The sequence below is a fragment of the Hyperolius riggenbachi genome, chromosome 2 (genome assembly GCF_040937935.1).
Source record: "Hyperolius riggenbachi isolate aHypRig1 chromosome 2, aHypRig1.pri, whole genome shotgun sequence".
Classification (NCBI taxonomy): Eukaryota; Metazoa; Chordata; class Amphibia; order Anura; family Hyperoliidae; genus Hyperolius; species Hyperolius riggenbachi.
Genome location: NC_090647.1, coordinates 345,194,171 through 345,211,125, shown reverse-complemented (window position 1 = coordinate 345,211,125; position 16,955 = coordinate 345,194,171). Strand labels below are relative to the sequence as shown.

General features: G+C 42.2%; 1 protein-coding gene across 5 annotated transcripts in view; it reads right to left on the bottom strand.

Annotated features, from left to right (window-relative positions):
• AMPD2 (adenosine monophosphate deaminase 2) overlaps positions 1-16,955 on the bottom strand; it is a 100,546-nt gene that overhangs the window by 10,689 nt on the left and 72,902 nt on the right. For all 5 annotated transcript variants that reach the window (XM_068269522.1, XM_068269523.1, XM_068269526.1 and 2 more), the window contains exons 9-14: positions 14,641-14,770; positions 14,364-14,558; positions 7,391-7,522; positions 5,717-5,880; positions 4,688-4,814; positions 3,772-3,935 (exon numbers count right to left, since the gene is read on the bottom strand). In XM_068269522.1, coding sequence (XP_068125623.1) covers positions 3,772-3,935; positions 4,688-4,814; positions 5,717-5,880; positions 7,391-7,522; positions 14,364-14,558; positions 14,641-14,770 — 912 coding nt within the window. The remainder of the gene's footprint in view (positions 1-3,771; positions 3,936-4,687; positions 4,815-5,716; positions 5,881-7,390; positions 7,523-14,363; positions 14,559-14,640; positions 14,771-16,955) is intronic.

Genomic DNA, 16,955 nt, shown 5'->3' with positions numbered 1-16,955 from the left:
ATTAGCAAGTACTTATCTATATAAATACCAATCTGAACAGCATGGCAGCTCCCTCCACCATGGCGACTCCCCTCTGTGAATACCTCCACTGGCTTCCTATCCATTCGAGAATCAGATTCAAGATACTGTGTCTGGCCTACAAATCTGTCCACAAAACCTGCCCAAGCTACATTTCCGATCTTACTCAGAGGTACACACCTAGCCACTCACTCCGCTCCTCCAATGAACTTCGCCTGACCGCCCGACACATCACCCAGTCCCATTCACGCCTCCAGGACTTCTCAAGAGCTGTTCCAACACTATGGAACTCCCTACTTCCCCCCATTAGGGTTTCCCCCTCCTTCAACATCTTATAGAAGGCCCTCAAAACTCACCTTTTCACTCTGGCCTACCCCCCCTCACTGGTGCTTTAAACCCGCAGCTGAACACTGGTCCCCTACTTTCCATGTTCCTACCTCTCCCACTAAATTGTAAGCCTTTGGCAGGGTCCTCCTCCTTGTGTCTCCTACCTGTATATGCACCTCCATTACCGTACACCCATCCTATGGATCTGAGTGAACTCTTGAGTGAACTCGACTTGCCTAATCTCCATGCTCCCATCCAGTGACTGACTAAGCATTACCTTGTACTCATACTGTGCTGCGTGATCTGGGTTGCATGTATTCCTGTATTGTCTCTATTGCTGTATGTCACCCCTAAATATTGTCTGTAGCCTAAACTGATGTCCAGCGCTGCGTAATATGTTGGCGCTTTATAAATACAATAAATAAAATAAATACACTATACATGTTATTTACAGTAGGTAGTATAATACTCAATATGCTTGTTGCTGGACTCTGGCATAATTACTGACAGCTTTTAACTTCTGTAAAAAATAATTACTCTAGCTGATCATCGTGTCATTTAAAATGGAACTGAAGATAGATTTAAAGAGACACTGAAGCGAAAAAAAAAATATGATATAGTGAATTGGTTGCGTACTATGAATAATTACTAGAAGATTAGCAGCAAAGAAAATATTTTCATACTTTTATTTTCAGGTATATAGTGTTTTTTCTAACATTGCATCATTCTATAATATGTGCAGATTACACAACACTCAGCATTCAAAATGAGTCTTTCAGAGCAGTCTGTGAAGTAATGACCTCTTCTCTATCAGAGAAAAAGTAAACAGTTCACTTACAGTTGAGATAATAAAAGTCAGATAACAGCCCTCTCCACGACTAAAACTTAGTCGGAGAGCTTAATGGCTTGTTTGCATAGAGATAACAACTGGAGTTTCTCAACTCTTCCTGTACTGGAAACAATTAGACTGATGTATCTGATCTTAATGTTTTATTTCTTAGCTGTACTACACATACAAATCATAATATCATAATTTTTTTTCGCTTCAGTGTCTCTTTAAAACAAACTCCCTTACCTGGTGCTTCTACAAGCCCCAGCAGCCGTTCTGTCCCGCGCCAGTCCTCCAAGAGCCTCCGTTCTCTCGCCGCCAGTTATCTTCGGCTTTGCCGACGGGCCACTGCGCGGTTCTGGCCACAAGTATCCTTCTTCGCGTTCCAGACCACAATAACGCTATTGCAGACGGGAACGCGTAAAAAGGATACGCTTGACAGGGCTGCGCTGGCCTCGACTTACAAGTCGAGAAACGGAATGGAGGCGGGAGAATGGTGGCTGGTGGAGGACCGGCGTGGGACAGGATGGCTGCTGGGGGCTTGCAGAAGCCCCAGTTAAGTGAAACAGTTTGTTTTAAATCTATCTTCAGTTCCACTTTAAAGCGATACTGGTCAAAGTGCAACCGCTCTTTGTTTAAATATGATACTTATGCACTGTAAGGATTGCATGTACCTACAATATTTGTTAATCCTTTTTCTATTCTTTAAAAATAAAAAATGACTGAAACTAAATGGATACTGGTTAAGTGAGATGGAAAATAATATAAGCATATTTAACTATTTCAGCCCGCGGGTATTTTTCACCTTATGGACAAGAGGAATTTTCACATTTCAGTGCTCCTCCCTTTCATTCCCCAATAACTTTATCAGTACTTATCACAACAAAATGATGTATACCTTGTTTTTTCCGCCATTAATTAGACTTTCTTTGGGTGGTACATTATGCTAAGAATTACTTTATTCTAAATGCTTTATAATGGGAATAATAAGAAAAAAATGGAAAAAATTCATTATTCATCAGTTTTCAGCCATTATAGTTTTAAAATAATTCATGCTACCATAATAAAAATCCACACATTTTATTTGGCCATTTGTCCCGGTTATTGCAACTTTAAAATTATATCCCTAGTATAATGTATGGTGACAATATTTTATTTGGCAATAAAGGTGCATCACTGATTTTTTTTTTTTTTTAATTCCCTAAAGTCAGTAGGTGTAATTTTACTATTTGGCCACAAGATGTTTCCGTACACCGTACGCTACTTAGGAAACAATGTATTGCTACATTGTAACTAGGAAAGTGAGGCAGGGTTCAATGGAAGCCTGCATCACGGGTGTCCTGTGAGGAGATTAATGAATGGGAACTTTGTTCCCATTCATAAATCTAATGATCGGGCGACGGAAAGCGGTGGAAATCACGTCGGGACAAAAACAGTGTTTATTCTTGGCGGACATGTACGGATTGGCACAGGCGACTTTTGTCCCCTGCAACCAATGCCCCCTGTTGCTGGTGATAGCACGATCATGGGCATCTGCCCGCACAGCCCTCCAAGCTGCAGGGACGTGACTATCGTGTTCCTGCAGCTGTCACTGCGGATGTGAAGCTCACGTCCTCAAGGCATAAATGGTTAACCTCTTCGCACAAACTGGACATATATAGGTGTCTAGTTTGTGCCTCTGTCCTGCAAACAGGACGTACAGGCACATCTTTTCATTTTGCGGCGGGTGTGCGCCCGCGCACCCACCGCTCGTTCACCACAGAACTTATAGCTGAGGGATTGGTGAACAGGAACATGTGTTCCCGAAGCCAATCAAAGTGCCTGTGAATGGAATAAACATTCAACCACACAACCAGGAGCCATGTTCATTTATTAAAACAAAAGTTAAAAGTAGAGAAAAAAATGCACATAATCCTGTAAACACAGGATTAAGTGTATAATGCTATCTAGTGGGAAAAAAAATACAGAAAAATACATTACAGCATACATTCCCCTATATTTATTAACCCCTTTCCTGTTCCTCCCCATAGATACCAAAATAAAACACTTGTAAAAAAAAAGCCAAAGTGACAGCATTTAAAAAATATATATTAATAGCTACCTTTGGGACTCTTTTTTTAATATGTATGTCATGAGGGGATAAAACAGTTGTTTTAGCAAATCAGGGCTTGTAATTATTGATAGGGAACAAAAACACACACACACAAAAAATACACCTTTATTTCCAAATAATATATTGTTGCCATACATTGTACTGGAAACATAATTTTTTTTACCCAAATAACTGTTTATTGCACTGCCGATGCAAGGCAGAAAAAAAGATTAAAACAATTAGCCATATAGAAAGATACAGATGTAAAGACTTTACATTGATAAACGTAAAGAACCAGATCAATAGTCACATAAAAGGCATATCAAAGAAAGGCAGGGATTAAAAAATGATAAAATGGTAGAACAAATTCAGACATTAGCAGAAGAAATGGTACAGAAGTAAGCTTCGTATGAAACAGGAATGCAGGAGCTCATATCTCAGTACAGCGATCCCAAATAAGATGAAATTTAGTGATGGACACTTTAAGTTACACATGTATACATACCTGCGCAGGTGATTCAGGACAGTCATGTTGGCGTACATGTAATACAAGTAGTAAGAATAAGGTGGGTTATTATCTTGTTTCCAGTCCTGGGGCAGATGACTTTCCATGTTAAAGATATGATTCTCTGGCTTTGATTCATCATCTACACTGTCAAATCCATCAACCTGAATAATATATAATAATATATAGGTTTTGTCAAAAATAATGGTTTAAAAAAAAAAATTCCCCAGGATTTCTGTGCAAAAAGTGATAAAATTTATTTGTAAAACTTTTTTTTTCCTGTAACTTGCCAAAATGTGTCAATCAAGGGTCTAGTATACAGTGCAGGAGAGTATTGATGTATATGCACATTTATACTGTTCACAGCATGTTTTTATGGATGGATATATCTGTCAGTACCGCTAGGGAGGTTAAAACAGAAAGTATTTGTGATAATTTAGGTTGGAGTGAGCTCTGAGATGTCTCCCAGTGCATCACTGCTAAAATATGCAAATTAACCATCGTCGTCCTTAGAAGCTAAACACACCTCCAGATCCACTGGAATGCAATGATGTGTCAACTGTTAATTGTACAGAGCAACAATAATCCAACATGCATACAGACTGTTTCAGACTGGTTGGTCTTCATCAGTGCATGGCATGGATTAATGTGGCTCTATGAAGTAGGACTTAAAAACACCCAGAGGTGCAAGTCCTACTCCTTTCCTCAGGACTATGTATGATTGTTATCTCATTCTCCTGTTTTATATTTCATTCTGTTAACTATGATAACATTATGATCCCCCCACTAGGCTCCTGTGACCAGGGTGCAAGATCCCTAAATGTCTCTAACAACTCCCGGCAGATCCTTGCAGGAATGGTGAACTCAGTAACTACAAATCTATGATTTCAGTAAACACAATGGGTGAACTACTCACATGTTCTAGGAAAAGATGCAGTTCGGGATGACTGGCAGGGTTCACAGTGACTTCAAACAAAGGCAAGAAAATATTCTCTAAGATCTCCTGGAAATTATTAACCTGCTTCTTGCTGCGGAACACATCACTGAGAAAGTAAAGAAAGGGAAGGGAGAAAGACTGTCACTTTGCTGCCAGGGAAACAAGTGTCATAATTCTCTATGCGAATATTAGGACAGTTTACTAGTGAATTCATTTGTGGCAATTTTCAGTCAGTGGTAATAAAACTGCAGTAAGCCGTTTCCTAGGGGCAGTGAACCCCTTTTAAATGTGAACAGTGTTTCAGCATTCAGGCTGCACTTAGCTTTGTGGTTTACTCCAGTGACTGGGGTGTAGTCCTGATGCCAAGAGAGTGAAGGCCAAACAAACAATGGAGCAGTTGGTAGCAGCACAACATTGATGCCGATACTCATAGTAGAGTTCATATTGGCTGGCAGGTGTTCAGAAATCACTTGAGCGTAAGGAAAGAAGTACTTCCTGAGTAGGGATGGTCGGAAATGACGATTTCCTATTCCACGGAAATTCCCGAAAATGGCAATTAGCAAAACCAGGGCATTCCAACAGTAATCTAATTTCCGACATTCCAAAACTTCTGAATAGTTACCCTAATTGGCTAAATACCTCTGACTCGGAAACCTTTGACTCGGGAGCAATCAGAGAATGCAGATTTTTCAGTAAAAAATCAGATTGCTGCGGTAATCATAGACTAATCACAAGACTCATATACTGCAGAGTATTTTTTGAGTCTTCTGATTGGCCTAAAATTTCCATGGTTTTCCGATTTTCATGGTAAAACTTTGAATGGTGCAGTAGTACCAAGTATTTCCGATTTTCAGAATTACGGAGATTTGGAAATACTCGGTAGCATTGAACCAATCAGAGAATTTTAGGCCAATTAGAAGACTCGAAAAATACTCGGTGATATACAAGTCTTTTGATTGGTCTATAATTACTGCAAAAGAACAACAGTACTTTTTTTTAAATACTCACAAAAGTCGTGGGACTTGCACAAGCCACCGCACATTGTTTGAATGAACTTTATGATTGACAGCCCAACGAGCTAAACTATCCCATTCTTTGCGGGATCGGCCATATATCGACAATCTCAGTTCTGCATTTTGATATTTACTCTCTTCAAGGTCGAACATCACTTCCTGTGAAGAACAAAGATATCTTCAGATATAAGAATCATACAGTACGCAATGCACACAAAATCTGGCGAACAATCTATGGTTCTCTGATCAGCAGTTGAGTAGCCAATATTGTACAATCATATATCACAATTGGCAATCACATTTCAGAAGAAAATCTATAAAAAAAAATCAATCCAACTGGCACCACTGCTACCAATCGATGCAGTACAAAGCTATGTGGCCGCTACTGCTTCCTTCGCCCAATCAATAAAAACAAAAGTCTTTCTTGATGGAGTTACAATTAAAACACACCCAAATTGTAATCAATTTAAATTGAATGGCTAATCAATTCAAAACACTGAGTAGTGTAAATCTAGCTTGAGCTCATATAAACGAATTACCAACTGTTTTGATTATCCTAACATACAAATCTCCACTAACCAAGGATGGCCAGTTAATTTTCTAGATGACAGATAGCTGAACAAAAGATTCTGCTTATAGTAGAATCAATTTCTTTTTCATCTTGGGTCAGTAGAACTTTGCATGTTGTTTTCAGCTCCTTATGTACTTCAAAGGTGACACTGTTTTCATCTTGAAGAAGCAGAGCATGTTTTCACTGTTATTTCTTTTCCATATTGCTTACTGCTGTTGGTTTTTTTGCCAAAATTATTGACAGTATACAAATAATTTTCAGCATTTATTCACTTTTACCTTAGTATGCCACCTAAAACAGTTAAAGCCAGTGTGGTGTGTATAGCGTGCGCCGTCAGATGCCACCTAATGTAAGTCTATGAGGAGCTTAGATGGCTCTGAACCAGTACAGCAGGGCTCAGAAGCTACAGCCAAGCTGTGGGGGCACGATGCAAACCGCTGCATAACAGAACATTTTAAGAAGTAGACAATATATTTCGTATCACTTGTTTGTACAAGTGAGGCATCAATTTTAGTATTATAACTGAATACTTTCAGTAATGAAAAAATCAGTGTGGATCCACAATGGTAAGGAAGAAGGGAGCAAGAAGGGCCTGAGATAACGCTTATCTCCATATGTAGTACATCCAATCCACTTTGAGAAAGCCTGTGGTGGGTGGAGACAATGAACCAGTGGGTGTGGTTGCGTTGTACAGCAGTAGTGAGTGTTCCTACACTGGCCACACACACGGGCAGGCTATAAAGGTAGAATCACATGTGCTGAATCACATCTGTTGGTGCTGAGTGACACCAATCTGAGTGCTGGGCAGTTACGGGCTACATTTATGCCAGCCAATAGTCAGATAGAGAGATTTAGATACATTCTAACCGGGTGGATTTGGTATATTTTTATATATTAATAAGGGTTCCCGCTGTAGTGGGTTTTGCTGAAATTAACATAGGAAAAAATAGAACAATAAAGTCTACACTTTATTTTGGTTTGTTGGGCAACCTATTATTTATATTTTGTGTTTTATATATGGTTGTGCAAGAGTCACAGCCTAACAAATTTAGCTTTTGCGTTACCAAAATAAAGGCAAACATGTCTTGTAACTCTTACCTTTATGATGTGAGCAAAGTATTTCCCAGACACCTTGTTATCTGTCTTAATGAAGATTTCCCTGAGGACAGATTCACCAATCGGATTATATTTGGCATTAAATTTGTCAAATCGATGGAAGGTGTTTCTGTCCTAGGGTAGAGGAAACAAATATGGTATACAGCATTGAGTAAAATAAAACAAAATATCACTATTTACTATAAGGGAAGGAAACAGATGTAGCTTTTTCTTTTTGTGATCATTTACACTTTTGCGGTACACTGCAAGAACCCCATGGAATCTCAGCATCCGAAAAAACATTATAATCATTTCTGCACAAAAGCTGTGCAATGCCACCTGCTTATCACAAGTGATACAACATATTATTCATAGATCATTCCAACCAAAAGACAAGTCTTTGAGATTGCACAAGCTTATTCAGTGGATGGTACCACACAATAATAAAAAAACAAAACAAAAGAAACAAAAACAACAATCAAACCTTTAGTGCTATTGAACTTGTATTGTTTATGCATATTTAACTGTCTGAATCTTGTTTACTTCTGAGGCTTCACCCTCATCTTCTATCTCCAGCACTTAAGAGAGAAGCCAATCCTGAGTCATGACTCCACCCACCAACCCCATGATTGTGCTTCTTTTTAGCCTCCTCTTCTCACTTCTTGCACTGGACCAAGGTGGAGGTGGACATTCCCTAGCTGACTATCAAGGAGCTTCCTAGTTCCACCAAGAAAGCTTCAAGAGTAGAGAAATACAGGGGGGCGGTACCTTGTAGATAGTAAGGCTGCTGCCCATTAAACTTTTACATTAAGTAAGTGGTTCTATTGGCACTAAACAATAAACATGGATAGCAGCTAACACACTTTACAAAATATAACTACAGTATTGGGATAATGGAGGGAAGAGTGCCTCTATATTCTACACAAAAATGAAAATATGCATGGGCTGGCAAAGTAAGGCAATGGATGGTACTCTGATTTACAGCACAGCAGTGCCAGGCTAAAAGTAAGTAAGAGGTACAAAGGGATAGGAGGAGTCACAGGGGGGTGGAAGGTGGAACAGAAAGTTCACAGGGAAAGATGGGTGGCAAAGAGGGACTCAGAGGAGGTACGGGGGCAGTGGCACAGAGGGGGACACTGAAGGCACCGGTGTAAACAGTGTAGGCACAAGGGAATAGTGATGTCACAAAGGAGTATACGGTAGAGGTGGCACAGAGGGGTACACTGAAGGCATAAGGGGACACAGTAAATGCACATGGTAACAAAGGGAAACGCTTGAGGAACAGGGGGGCAGAGGTGGCACGGAGGGTTAAAGTGGAAGCACAAGGCGGGCAGAAGTGACTCAGAGGAGATACTGGAGGAAAAGAGGGACAGAGGTAGCACAGAGAGACAAAGTGAAGGCACAGAGTGGCAAGGTAGCACAGAAGGGGACACTGAAGGCACAGAAAGGGACACAGTGGAACAGATGGTGACACTGAAATCACGAGGGGACAGAGGTGGCACAGGGGGCAGAGGTGAAACATAGGAGGACACCAAAGGCACAGGGGACTCAGTGGATGTGCAGAAGAACAGAGGTGGCACATAATGGGACACTGGAGTCACAAGGTACACAGTTAAGGTGGAACAGTGTTCCAGCTTGCATACATATTCAAGTTAAGAAGGAACCTGCAGTTCGTAAATCAGGGACCACCTGTAAACAGTTGCACTGACGTGACAGCTGGAACAACATTTTTACAACTAGCATTTATAAAGAAGTGCACTGCATAAACATTGTTATAACAAACACAGGCTCCATTTCCTTACACAAACAAATGACAGAGAAATAGCACAGACACCTGTCTGAGCTATCACATTAGAAATGGTGAATGGGGGTGGGGAGATGGTCAGAGACACAAATGATTTAGGACGACTTTGCCCATACATAAATTTATACTCATGGCCCATATCAATACCCTAATACTGACTCTTCAAACACCACACCAAATTTTAAAATAGGAGAGATGTAAAAAGAAAATTATGACAAATGATATAATGAATACACAAATTACATACAGACACAGTATCTTTATTTAATATTGATAACAACAATAACAATAATATTTTTATAGCGCTTTTCACCCTGGGGACTCAAAGCGCTGTGACCTGCGTTATACAGTCTCAAAGGCTAGGGAAAAGAGATGGGTTTTTAGCCTTTCTTAAAGCTGTCCAGAGAAGGAGCCTCTCGCACTGACTGTGGAAGTGAGTTCCATAGAGTAGGGGCTGCATAGGAAAAGGCCCGAGCACCAAATGTTAAGTGTATCCAGATTCATCTTACTGGCAGAAAGGAGGGTGCGTGGAGGGGAATAAAGTTCCAATAGATCCGCTATGTATTTGGGGCCCACGTGGTTTAGAGCCTCGAATGTCAGCACTCAGCAGGCAGATCTTAAAATGGATTCTCCATCTTACTGGCAACCAGTGAAGAGTTTGCAGTACTGGGGAGATGTGTGAGCTGCGGGGGGCATTGGCTAGGAGTCTAGCTGCTGCATTCTGTACTAGTTGTAAGGGGCACAGAACCTTATCTGGGGATCCGATGAGCAGGGCATTGCAGTAGTCCAGGCGGGAGGATACAAATGCATGAACCAGGGCAGGTAGGTCTTCAGCTGGGATAAGGGGCTTAATTCTCGCTATATTTCTCAGATGGAAGAAGGAAGACTTGACGACAGCTGATACGTGCTGTCTGAGTGTTAGCTTTCCATCCAAGATTACCCCAAGGTTTTTGTAACGATCGGTGTCAACACCTAGAGAGAATCTGATTATTGGTGATCTGCAGTATCACCAGCAATACAGATATATACCCGATTATGGATGATCTGCAGAATCACCAATAATCCGAGTATGACTAACCTCTGGACACCTATATAGTGTGAGTGTTTGGTGCAACAGTAATGACTTTGAGTAGGACCACCCGAGGAGCAGGTGGTCCTTGGCCGTATGAGAAATACCTCCCTCTGGGAAGTGTGAAGACCTTCCAGCAGCCTGAAACTTCCAAAGGGGTGGAACCCCAGGCTGAATAGCAGGAAGGCCCTGTGGCTAAGTGACACCTAGAAGGTGGGCGTCACAAGCAGCACTGAGAACTAATCCCTCAATAGAGAGTGATAGCTCGCAAGGTCGGGCAGGCTAGGTCGGCAACACACAAGCAGATAAGGTACAGAGATAGAAGGCTGATTCGGTAACCAGGGACAGGCAGGGTTGGCAACAGGTAATCAGATATGCGTAGGTACCGAATCAGAAAGCAGAAGGAGAGTCAGGAAAGCAATAGGTCATAACAGATATCAAACAAGGCCTAGTCTTGGGTGTGAGGTCCGTGGTCTCAACACCCTGGATCTAGTCTGAAGTATAACACAATAGTAACACAGTATCCCTAGTCTTGGGTGTGAGGTCCGTGGTCTCAACACCCTGGAACTGGTCTGAAGTATAACACAATAGTAACACAGTATCCCTAGTCTTGGGTGTGAGGTCCGTGGTCTCAACACCCTGGAACTAGTCTAAAGTATAACACAATAGTAACACAGTATCCCTAGTCTTGGGTGTGAGGTCCATGGTCTCAACACCCTGGAACTAGTCTGAAGCATAACACAATAGTAAATAACACAGTAGTAATCTGGCTCAGTGTGAATCCCCAGGGGCACCTGGTTCTAACACACTGTGAGATCTGACTATGGTCTGAGTGCTTTCACGTAAGTGTTCGCAACGGCAGACAACTTGAGACTGACCAGCCATAACTATATATAGAGCGGCGCTCCCCGGCGCCACCCATCGCTGATCAACCAATAGCCGCCCGCTCTGAGATCAGCTGACCAACCTGGTCAGCTGATCCCTCTTCGTTTGTCATAAAGGTTCCGCCTCTAAGCGCGCGCGCGTATTCCTCAATCTGTGTGCACTAGAAGGCCCAGCCACATCAGACGCACGCCGCCGCGTGTAAACCGCTGAGCTGAATGCGGAACCAGCCGCCCCGCTGCCAGTCCGCGCGGCGGCTTTTCCGCAATCTATTACAGTTTTGCACAGAGTCTTTATACTGTACGGTATCTCCTCCAATTGCTAGTTTGAAGTAGGGAGAGCTTTGGACTTTATCCATCATGTGTGGCCCGCCTACCACCAACACCTCTGTTTTGTCCGAGTTCAGCCTCAACCAGCTGGTGTTCATCCAATTTTGTAATTCCACTAGACAGGCATTGATAGATACTGATGGATCTTGAGTGCCAGGCTTGAAGGGCAGATACAGTTGTGTGTCGTCTGCATAACAGTGGTATCCTAGGCCATAGTTCTGGACTATTTTGCCCACTGGGAGCATGTAGACTGCAAAGAGTAATGGAGATAGCACAGAACCCTGTGGAACTCCATAGGCAAGTAACACTGGATTAGAATAGTGTGAGCCAAGACATGCTTGCTGCGTCCTAACAGATAGGAAGGACTGAAACCAGCTAAGAACAGCACTCCTTAGGCCACATTAACAGGATACTAAAGTGATTGTGGAAAACCAGGGATCTGCAACTCAGGCACTGTCCTAGTGCAATGTGGTAAACTTATACTTGCCACAAGGAGATATTGTGGACACAATGAAGATTGCCTGTGCCAGAGTTCTATATTTCTGTCAGTAGATGCATTCAAACTGAAGAAAAAGGCACTAAGGTGAAGAAAGAAAGCATTGTGGGTGAAGAAGTAGTAGCTACTCAGAGTGTGATCAGTGAAAATTCTCGGTTTCCTTGACTGAACTACAAACACCACAAGAATCAGATTATGGGGTTTATCAAACTTCTCTGGTGCCACAATGTCTGTTCTAGTGCCTATATTAATGATTTTGCTGGCTTTACTTTATCCCCAGTTCAAAAACATTTTACACCTATGGGCAGGAACGGATTCATAAAACCTTAACAGCGATCAGTGAACTGGTGAACTTAAGAGCTGAGTTATCACCTGAAAGCAGGCATTTGGTTACAAAGCACTGCAGACATGTGCTTTTGTTATGTAAAATCAATTCCCCTGCAGATCCTTTTAAAGGAGACCTGAATTCAGAACGTCCTCTCTGCTCTAAAAGATAAGTAACAGCATAATAACCTTTAAAGAATAACATCTCTTTGTTACAGCAGATACAAATCCTGAAATAAATCTGCACTCTTTCTACTTCCTGCTTTCATAGAGTCAGTCATTGTTAACATCCTGTGCTTTCCAATGAGCTTATCTACCTTATCTGCTGTGGCAGTCAGGTGACACGGGGAGAGATCAAATCCCAACATGCGATAAGACACAAATGAGGGTCAATTAGACAGGCTAAACTATCTAAACTCTTACAGGGTGCATTTCTCTAACTTTTCCTTCAGTCCTGTCCGAGGGTTCAGGTCCACTTTAAACAATACCAGTTGCCTGACAGTCCTTCTGATCTCTTTGGCATCGGTAGTATCTGAATCACACAGCTGAAACAAGCATGTGGCTAATCCACGAGCCCCTGATGAGTCATACGTGACGAAACCGGTAGGGCGTGGCCTCAGGCGGAACGGCAGCAGAGACGCAGATGCACAGGAGCAGATGAGGACGTTTCTTTTATGATATGCGCATATCTTTTTACATACATGTGAGTGCAATTTTATGGTTTTACAAGCTTTATTAAACGGAATTATGCTATGGAAGCTTCTGTTTTGAGTCTTTTAAGGAAGAAATTTATGGTACGAGTGCAAGCCCGTCAATAGCCGACATCACAAGCGTAATAGCTGGTCTCAAAAGGGTCAGCCTAAGGATCTGGTGAGCGCATATATGTTCGGTTTGGTGATACGGGCTGCATGTGGATTCACTAACACGAAAACGGTTGATATATAGTGAGGACCATCACTGGTGGAGGAATTGCTGTAACAGCTGTATCCAAACTGGTTCACGCTATGTGTTCCCCCCCTTGTTTCTGAGCTGTATACAGGGAGAAGTCCATCCGGAGAGCTGACACTGGTACAAAAGCAAGTTTGCTGGTATCTTTGCTATCAGCTTTTAAACATCGGTGAGAGTATAATTGTTTACTGTGGGACTGTCTGGAGTGTGAATTCTTGGTGGCGTATTACACTGGAAATGTGGAGTGGACTGCAATGACAGGCGGCCTCCTGAACTTTATGTTAGATATACAGAGACTTATACTCTAGCTTGTGCATTTATATCTGTCATACTTCATTTATGTTTATTGTATGTTGATGCACGTTGTATTCTAACATTGGCACTTATCACACAGTGAAAGCGCTGTACACATTACCATACTACAGTTATAGGGAGGTGATACCCCCGGCGTGTATAGCGATCCTCTGGGGTGCTGTTACTGCTATATATTGCACACCTCGAGGAGGTGAGGGAGGAGCGCCCAGACCACTTTCTTTCTAACTTTACGTGGCTAATCCAGTCAGACCTCAGTCAGAAACATCTGACCTGCATGCTTGTTCAGGGTCTATGACTAAAAGTACTAGAGGCAGATAGTCAGCAGAGCAGCCAGGCAATTTACATGGTATAGACTGAAATAAATATGGTATATCAGCCTCCATATCCCTCTCAGTTCAGGTGTGCTTTTTAAGCTAAGATCACTATGCAAGTTAGCTCAGTCGGCTGGAGCACAAAGCAAGTAATGGTTAGCCATGATGCACTGGATCACAGTAAGTTGTGGTACCGGGCATTACTATGTTCATTGTTTTGCACTGAGTTTATGATTCATGACCACTTTTCTTCTTGCGGGCAAAGGACAGTTAAAGTTGTAGTAGGAAATAAATGATGTATAACAAATATAAAGTTTTTATTAATAAAGTAGCTAAGGCCCAGGCATTGTAAAACTATACATGACATTTGTATCTGAAAACATTTCTAAAAACTGCAGGCTGAGGGGATACACAAACCACTAAATGTACAGTACACATTTCTTCATTATTATGTGGAGGAATGATAAGTCAGGCTTTATCTCCATCTAAAAATCTTACCGCATGCACATCCAAAGTGTCCACACTGAGATCGTAGGCTGATAGGTTCATGTTCTGGAAAACCTGCCGCAATGTCTGCTCTTTTCCACCCTCCTCATACACAATCTCATCGCTGTTCCTTTTCATGGCACGCTTAATAAATCGCAGCAGATGCTTCTGGTTCATGCATGATGCCGCATGGATATGTGTGTCAACCTTTCAAAGCAAAGCTTAAGATTAGCATTACATTGATCTCTTGTTCCATAGACAAAAGAAAAAGCACTGGAGATAAACACACCTTACGAATATTGTAGAAATCTCTGTGGGGCACCTTCTTCTGAGCTGCTAGTTCCTTCATTTCATTGAGAAGGACATGCATCTGGAAGCGGGAGCTGAGGTACTGCAGCCGACGGTAGCAAAATGACTTTCTGTTGGAAATTAGACAAGTTACTCAACGACAATTCATTGTATTATGCACTCAATAATTATAACATTGCAATTTATAGTTTAAAAAAAAATTGTTTTTTAAAAAGATTAGCTGCAGAAGACAAGAAAAAAAAAATATACATCGATCCTCCATTAGCCGGCCCAGTAATTCCTGTAGATCAGGGCCGGATTTACCACACAGGAGCCTATAGGCACAGATGTCCTGGCACTCTAGACTCCATCCTCCCGAACCTACAAACCCCCCACCGAACCATAGCACAAATGTGCTGGCTGGCCCAGCTGTCACTTCTCCCTTACTTCCCTTGCCCGTCATAGGTAGCTACAGGTGCCCCTTAATATTAGGTATCCCAAAGTACTCTCAATATTTAGTAGCTAGAGGTGTCCTAAAGTATTAGGTAGCAAGAGGAACTTCAGTATTAGGTAGCTAGAGGTGCCCCTGACTGAAGGGAGATCTCATCAGTGGAATGCAGAGAGCAGGGTGAGTAACCTCTCATTTACACTCTCATCAGGACTTTGCATAGGGAAGGAGGGAGCTGCTTGGGAAAGGGAGTGAGCCACCTTTCCACCATCAGGCACCTGTAGGCACGTGTCTACAGTGCCTTATGGAAAATACGGCCCTGCTGTAGATGCCGCGTATATGTTGGAGGCCATGGAAATATCAAGCATTAGAGGTTGGTTTATGAAAGCTGTCAGATGCTTCTACTCTACTCCTACCGCCATGCTTAAACTTCTTGCCCTCTCTAACCTACCAATAGAAATATAACATGGAACCTGACAGGGGTGCATTCTTTCCCCTGTGAGATTTGCATTAATAATTCAGCCCTTTGCAGAAGCTATTTGTAGCTCTGCTGACATCAAAGGAGTCCCCCTAGCTAAGCAGGAGTACAAGGCAAATCTTTTTGCTGATAACTTCCTGCTTACCCTTACATTCCCGTACACCTCTATCCCTAACAGGGACGGATCTAGGGGGGGGGGGGCAAGCGGGTATCTTGCCCCAGGCGAAGTTTGTTGGATTCTTAAAAAGGCGGCAAAATGAATGGCAGTTTAAGTGCCAAAACCTGACCTTTAGGCGCCAAAACCTGACCTTGCCCCAGGCGCAACTTGGTCTTGATCCGTCCCTGATCCCTAACGTCTTGACTCTAGTAAAACAATCTGGAACCTTCTCTGGCCTGCACCTTAACATAGATAAGACAGAGGTGCTATATACTAACCTTCCGAGAGACGAAAGTGAGGCTCTTGAAAAATCCCTTGGCATTACTTCAATCAAGGTATATCACTTATTTGGGGGTTAATATCTCCTCAAATCCATCTAACCTATTCCAGATTAATCGTAAGCCTCTTATGAATAAAGTAAAATGAGATTTGATCATGTGGGGGTTTGTATCTATTTCTTGGATAGGGAGGGTTCAAGCTGGTCGAATGAACCCAGGGGCGGACTGACAACTCATGGGGCCCCCGGGCAATAGGAGATTATGGGGCCCCCGTACCAGTGTTTCCCACCTTTCCCGTTATATTTTTACAGACTAAGATATAATAATTTACTGACAATAGTAAATATGTTATATTGTGATATTTTATACTGTTAAAACGCGCCAAAAAATGGGTGTGGTCACGCAACAGAATGTGGTGGGGCAACATATACATGACCTTAGCAGTGGTGTAAAAGGTCTGCCGGGGAAGTTTGAACTCTGCCATATTGTTTCCCCCCAAAATACATGTAATCTGACAGCATTTCACCAAAAATCCATGCAATTTGGCAGAGGTTCCTCCAAAATACAGATAATATGGCAGTCATTCCCTCAAAATAGACGTTATCTGGCAGCAGCGGTTCCCCCAAATACACATAATTTGGCAGCGGCTCCCCAAAATATGCGTAATCTGGCAGCGGATCACCAAAAATGCATGTAGCAGCAGTGGTTCCCCCTTTATACACAGAATCTGGAAGCAGCAGTTCCCCCTTTATACACAATCTGGCAGTGGTTCCCCAAAAATACACATAATCTGGCAGCTGTTTCTCAAAATACACTTAATCTGGCAGCAGCAGTTCCCCAAAAATAGTTAATCTGGCAGCAGTTCCCCCAAAATAGGTGCCCCCAGTATAGGTAACCAGGTCAAAAGGTATACCCAGTGGAAGTATCCAGGTCTATAGGTTTTCCCAGTGCAGGT